Here is a 7,500-nt window from a genome sequence, read left to right as displayed (position 1 = left end):
GAGCTAATTTCAAATGTTAGTTGCTGTCTTGTTAAAGCTGGTGATGCTATTGTGATCTCAGCATTAAATATACTTGATAAGTGTAAGATTCATTGGGTTCCTCAGATTACAGTCAGAAAAGAATGCATCAAGAAATAAAAGATAAGAGAAAGAAATCATGCAACATTATGTGTGTATATGTATATATTTATATGTTTATATATACTTACATATACACATTCAGTCCCCCACACTTCTAGTTTCACTACAGCAGTGCCAGTGACACTTGTATCCAAAATGCATGCCTCTTCCCATATGTGGCATATGTTTTGTATATAGAAGTCATAACTGGTAGTTTGCTCATTGGCAAAGCTTTATAGAAGTGAAGGGGTTAGTACACTTACACTTAAATGCATACACACACACACACACACACACACACACACACACACACACACACACACACACACACACACACACACACACACACACACATACACATACACATACACATACACATACACATACACATACACATACACATACACATACACATACACATACACATACACATACACATACACATACACATACACATACACATACACACACATACACATACACACACATATATAAATTTGTATTTACTTTTAAAGTCATGTTCACTCCAAGCATGTGGAGATGACCATATGCAAGCTTACAAGCATGGCTTCATTTTCTGTTATATTTCACAAACCAAAGTGAGATCTGGAAATCTGGTGCATCCAAACGACTGTCATGAACAAAACTAAAATTTACCCCAAGGAGAGAGAATGTGGATTTTACTTTTCTCTTTGGGAGGCCTGATTATACATCAAAAGAACAGATTTATTATATCAAGCTACTTGGCTACTGTCATAGAATAGATATGTCATACTTGCTTAGCTGTTTGTGTTAGAAGTATGAAAATGTATGAAAACATATTTCTTTTGTTTGCTTTAATTGTTACCATGACAGAGGTGAAAAAAGGCAGAAATGAAGAGGATAAGAATTAACATGGCATTATGATTTGACAAATCCAGTTCTTGAAGGTCTGCTTACATGTACTAAATATAAATGTATATTAAATCTGAAAATAATATTTTCAGTAGGATATGCAGACATCAGTCATGTTTCTATTTAGATTCTAGAATTGGATTTTTGATAATTAAAGTAATATAGAGTCTTAGTAATGATTTGACTGAGTAATAGAGAAATTGGATACTTATGCATGTGATCCTCTCTTTTAGTTCTTTTAGGTATATAGGAATATTTTTTTCAAGCATTATAGTACTTGGCAGTACTTTACCCCTGTTATTGATGTTGAAGAAAAGTTCATTTGAGTTGAATGTAGCAAAAAGAAAAAGGAAGAAGAAAAAAAAAGCATGCAAGCAAACTGCCCTTTTTGCATGCTTTAAATAGGGAAAGAAGTTCAGTGTAGAGTAATGATATTTTATTCAGATACGTAGAAAGCTATTTAATATGCAAAAATTAAACTTCTCTCACTATTTTTGAGCTCTTTGCTCTTTTATGTGTGTCTTTTCTCTTCCTATTATCTACTTCTTGTTTTGCTCCTTATATCTTTATTATGCAAATTAACCATTTCTGTGCATATCTAACACCATGGTTGTCTCTGGGTTTGAAATTGTCTCCATGTCTGCAAGTTGCTGGATGAGGCATTCTTCCAAAGTTTTGACTTCCCTCTGCTTGTACGAAGCCTTTGTATTTGCATTTTCAGTTATGGCCAACCTACTTTTTCCACTTATGGCCATGCCCCACGCCTGCCTTCCAACAATCAGCCAAATTTGTTGCAGCCTCAACCTATGAGGCAGAGGCCACATCTGCCCCCTCCTACATGGGGGGTTACGCATGCTCAAAGGTAGGGATGTGCATGTTAGGGGTATATTTTTTCTCTTTTTGTACATGCGGAACTATGGTACTCATGCATGTCATTTTCAAAGTAAGGAATATATTGATAAGATGAATAATTAAGACAAGACAATACAATCTGCATCACACACAGTCTGTTTGACAAGGTAACTTCACTTGAGGCATACCCATGACAGTATTTCTGTGTACACTTAGCTTTATCACGTGTAGATTAGTCTTAGGTTAGTAATTGTTGCACATCACATATTAAACCATCTTCTATCTGCTTCAGCCGTCCATACAGGCCCAGTAACTACAATATAAATGCTGGTGTTCGACCCAAGTCTTTACACGGGTAATTTATAAAACTTTGGTTATGAATGTTGGGTTTGTGTTCCCTCATTGATTGATTTGCAGTTTGTTCTTTGTTATGATGTTTATGATCTTTTGAGTTTTTTTTTTTTTCTGATCTCAAGACTGTAAGATACTGGCAGATAGAATGTAAACAGTTTTGTACTTCTACACTAATTGATTCTTGTTTACACTGTATGTAATCATGTATAATGCATGTCTGTTTGTCTGAGTTAATAATTCATTCAGTAATGATTGTAATAGTAATGCATCATAAATATTGCTAAATGTTAATCGATTGTGTTTCTGGTGATGTACTGGGATTTTGCACCTGTAGTTTTGAAAGCACAATTTAGTTTCTTTACCTTAGAGCTATCAGATGCAGATCTTAAAAATAATTATTCTGCAATTGTTTATATTCCTGTTGCTCTGAAGACAGATTTATAACAATTTATTTTTAAATATTTATATTTGATTGTATATAATAAATGATTACATTAGAATTGTGATTACATCCTCAAATTGTTATATGTATGTGCAACCACAATTTTGATAATGTTTAGGTCACAAGATTTATTTGTTTGCCTATGATGTATATGTTGGCTTGTTAATATTTCAGTGTTTTGTAAATTACTAGTAGTAGAACCTTTATACTGTGTTGTGAAATTCAGCATGAATGAGAGCCAAAACTTCAGTGGATGGCTGTAAACAAAGAGTATCCAGTTATGATTTTTCTTGGGATTTTGTGTGAGCCACTATAATCCACTGTAATGTTTGAATTAAAACAAAATATCTGTTAATGTGCTTGGCCATCAAATTCTTGTATTAGTAGCACTAATATTATACAGCTGAGAATATAAAGAAAAAGCACTGCACATCATGCAGACTGTGTGACAACTGTAATGCAGACTTATGATTGCCTCCTTCTTCTACACAGCACAACCTCTAGTTTCAAAAACGAATCACTCCATGGCTCAAACCAGCAGTTGGGTCCCAGCAGCAATGCCACAGACTCAACACTTGAGATGAAGAAAGAGATGGACCTAGCCAGAGACACACAAGACCCACACTTGGCTGCGACCCTGCCAAGAGATCAAGCACCACCATTCCACTATGTTTCAGCAGATGTTCTGTCAGGAAGAAACTCAAATGCAGCATCTGTAGACTCACAAGACTTTTTCTCTCAAGGTCGGTCACAAAGTCAGCCTCTGGAGACAGCGATGTAAGATAAATCTATAATCTTGTTATACAACATTTTGATGAAAAGATAAAACTATTTTGAGGTACCTATGGTTACTTCAGTGTGAATGTTTTTAGTACAAAATGGATAGTTTTCAATCTTGTTCTCATATCATCTTAAGGGGAGAGAATTGAGTATATCTTCTCATGATTTACCAAATATGTCATTTATAATATGGTTACTGAAGGTGTGGCAATTACACAGTTAATAGAATAGATAAAAATATTCTTCCAATTAATCTGGAACTTCTTTGTAGTGTATATATCTGATTTGATCTCAAAATCTGGCATCACAGATACCAGTGTATGGAAAATAGTGCAGTAACTCTAAAAACTCTGAAAAAGATGAAGGATTGTCTTACAATGTGCTGTAATGAGACCAGCCTAGTTTTGTATCTATAAAGACTGTATTCTATAACCTAGTCAAGTTTTGCAATGAAAAAGGAAAAATTGGCAAATTATTGTTGCTCTGTTGCTTCCAGTTGTGTATTTCATGGTAAAGTATTTGATTTAAAAGTTTAGTTGTCATTCCAAATAGATGTTTAAAATATAATTCCTACAAACAATTTTAGGCACATAGTATTTCTGGCATTATATCAGTTGTAAATAATGATGGACAGTTGTCTTATCAGGGCTTGTAGCAAAGATATACATTAACTTCTTATTTGCTTTAGTATTTTTTTTTTTATATTTCCTGCATTATTTTATACATGACAGGTCACAAACATAAATACATTTTTTTCTTTCTTTTTCTTTTTTTTGCTTATTCAAAACATGTTTTAGGTTGTATTATTAACAAAGTGTATGATTTACTGCCCAGTAACAGTCTATCTGAAATGTATGAACCAAGATTCAGTAACCAGTCCTGATGCAGTCTTCATCATTGATGTAATTACTCAATTACTGTGACCATGGGTAAAATAAGATGTTCAGTGGTATTGTGAATGAAAGCTTCTGTATATAGTACTGACATGCAATATTGCAATCTGATCTTGTTATATGTATCATACTTGCTTCTGTCATTGGTTTTGCAACCATAGACAATCCTCTGTGGAATATGATTGAGAGAGAACTATTTATGCTCTACTGTATTTTGTACATATTGTTATGGTGTTTTTTAAAGTGAATATTTGAATGCTGTATTTTGTACCCAACTAAACACAAGTGATTTGCATCTTCCAGTTTTATCAAAAGTTCCTTTTATCAATACAAATGAAACAAGGTAGGCAATTGATAATGCTCTATTACTTCCATCAACAGCTAAGGTTAAACAATTATAGATTTTCACTACATTTTGAAATAGTGTATTTGATAAGAACCTTTGATTAGAAGAGCTGGACTTGTAACTGTGATGGCATTAGTATCAGTCAGAAGAAAAAGGAGATGAAAGGTAGATATATTATCTATTATATTATATACACAAAAAATACTTTGTGCTTGTAGTTCCGTCCAAAGGTAAGGGATTTACAAAAAATATAATTTTATATTGTAACATCAGTGTTAAATACAAAGGACATCACATAACCAAGCAGTCTTCTATATTGCATAGGAATCCTTTTGAATGGGAAACAATTATGTTTTAAATTGGTGTAACTAGTCACTGCATGTGTTTATGTATGTATGTATGTATGTATATATATATAATGGCATTTTAGTTTATGATTATACCAGTAAATATGCATTTCAAATTTGCTCATTAGATTTTTTTTTAGAAGTATTCTTGTACAAACACTGAATTTTTATACTGTAATGGGTCAGTGGCCAGGGTGTGGGTTTGTCAGCAAATGTTCATTATAATTCAATCATCATCCTTAGCTTAGTTGCTGTTGTGTAGTCTCTAGAACACATTTCTCTGCTGACTGCCCATTCCTCAGCTGCTGCCCTGTGTGTATGCAATGTCCAGATATTCCTGCCAAATAACACAACCCGTCACAACATATGCATATGTAATGAACCAGTGGCACTTTGGCACCTTCAGCAGTCACTACAGACTCTGAAATCACACTGGCATCCTTGTGCCTTCCAAAAAGCACCTGTGCCTTGTCCCAACCCCACAGTATGTGGAGGGACTCTTAGAATTACTGCGCCTTCTAGTAGCGGTTTCTTTTCCTTCTTTTTTTGTGCAGCTTTAATGATATTCACATTTTTATGTGAATATATAGGAAAAGTGGTTGCAATGTGTATTTCTGAGTTCAGTTTTACTCCTTCTTTTGGCATTTCTAACTTTTTATAACAATCAAGTCCTTTTATAAAGAAATGATTTTCATAGATGCAACATATTTATAATAATAACTATCATATATAGATTTTTACCATACATATTAACTACCACTTGTTAGAACCTCTGAGTAAAACAATGTAACTCGTTTCAGGTGCATCACCTGTTTTAGAGACTGATAAATTGTGATAGAATTATATGTTCTTCTAATGGTAAACTTTGATATTCAAATGTTTCACTTGAGTCATTCAAAAGATGAAACACTAGTTTTGGGGTTATCCATCTTGTGGGATAGTAAACTTGTCTGTGGTGATTTACATGATGATGAAGTAATATAGGTTATTTGAATGTTTGTCACAAACACTGTAGAATAGTTTTTATACATGTAAATTTGTAAAATAAATTATTTAAGAATGTGTTGTAGTTTCATTATGTACAGCTCCCCATCTGGTTGATATCCTTGGTAAAGAGCAGAAAGAAAATAAGGAAACCTACTTAACTATCCATGTCTGGAACTCAATTTATATTCCATTGGATTATCTTACCAAAAATCACACATCATTTTACAATTAACAAAATATAATCAAGAGCATGTTAAAGCTATGGAATCAAGAATCATTAACCATAACAAAGAATGTTGCCCATGTATATTTTCAATATTTTTTTTCAATACTGTATAAACTAACCTTACATTTAAAATCTGTTTTATTCTTTACTTCTAACCACCCAAAATATACTCTAGCCTAAACAATCTGAAGTTACCTAATATTACCTAAGAAGATGGAGTAACATTCACTCTAAAATCTGAAGAAATAAAAAAAGAAAAAAATGATCCATTCTTTATTACATTGTGATTTATTAAAATGCACATGGGTTACAGCCAATATAAACTGTAGTATCAATATACACTTCTCTCGTTCACTATCATGACAATGTTACCAGTTCTTAGCTGGAAGAACACAGAATACCATTTCAAACTGAATAAATTAAGCAACCTAGTGAATATTTTTCAACTTCTCTAATATCACAAAAAAGCCATTACACACACACACACGCAAAGGTTTGACTAGACATCTGAGAACTATCTGAAATGAATGCTTTTTGCTTATTATCAATACCCCAGCTATGTCTGTCAAAGGAAAATTTAATTACCATATGTAAAGCAATAATAGTCATCATCTCCACAGAAATAATAACAGCAATACTAATTATAATGACGTTAACAAACAACAACAATAAAAAAAAAGATAATGATAACAGAGATAGTGGTAATACACAGAAACCATTTAGAACACACACTCCTAAAAATGAAGGCAAATAAACTACTTTAATTCTAAACCAAACAGATGCATAGTTAAAACATACTTTCCTTTCAAAATATATATCAAGTAATAATACTGTAAAAATAAGATATTGTATAAGAATCCATGAGCAGCATAATGGTAATTGAGAGATGTGAGTATCCATAATAATGAAGAAAAAAAGAAAAAAAGAAAGAAAGAAAGAAAGAAAAACGAGACCACCATTATAATAGTAATTGGAGGCAATGGTGGTGTAATCATAATCATATAACATGAAATGATCCACAGAAATGTGCTAGTAGTTATAATGGTACATATATCTGTACCAGTGATCTCAGTATAAGTAGTATTGGAAAGGGGAGTACAATCATACAGCAAAAAACATTGTCACATTGACATACAACGAAAAACTAAAGTATACTGAAAAACCAGTTTAAACACACTGTAGGATTTTCCTTTAAAAGTAACTATTAACAGTTGCAGTGTGGTTACAAAAAGAGTCCTGAGTAGTAATAATACTAATGG

The 7,500-nt window shown here is 32.7% G+C and overlaps 2 protein-coding genes across 2 annotated transcripts in view; one reads left to right on the top strand and one right to left on the bottom strand.

Moving 5' to 3' along the window:
• The window catches only part of LOC125039462 (protein bark beetle-like), an 82,452-nt gene extending 76,362 nt beyond the window's left edge, over positions 1 to 6,090 (top strand). Inside the window, 3 exon segments of the mRNA XM_047633418.1 lie at positions 1,736 to 1,876; positions 2,159 to 2,221; positions 3,155 to 6,090. Coding sequence (XP_047489374.1) covers positions 1,736 to 1,876; positions 2,159 to 2,221; positions 3,155 to 3,443 — 493 coding nt within the window. The 3' untranslated portion in view covers positions 3,444 to 6,090.
• A 409-nt stretch (positions 6,091 to 6,499) lies between these two features.
• LOC125039320 (transport and Golgi organization protein 11-like) overlaps positions 6,500 to 7,500 on the bottom strand; it is a 23,262-nt gene continuing 22,261 nt past the window's right edge. Inside the window, exon 8 of the mRNA XM_047633159.1 lies at positions 6,500 to 7,500. This exon is cut by the window's right edge and continues 2,613 nt beyond it. The gene's annotated coding sequence lies outside the window, so the exon portion shown is untranslated.

The sequence above is a fragment of the Penaeus chinensis genome, chromosome 27, assembly GCF_019202785.1.
Source record: "Penaeus chinensis breed Huanghai No. 1 chromosome 27, ASM1920278v2, whole genome shotgun sequence".
Taxonomy (NCBI): domain Eukaryota; kingdom Metazoa; phylum Arthropoda; class Malacostraca; order Decapoda; family Penaeidae; genus Penaeus; species Penaeus chinensis.
This window is presented reverse-complemented; position numbering and strand designations above follow the sequence as displayed.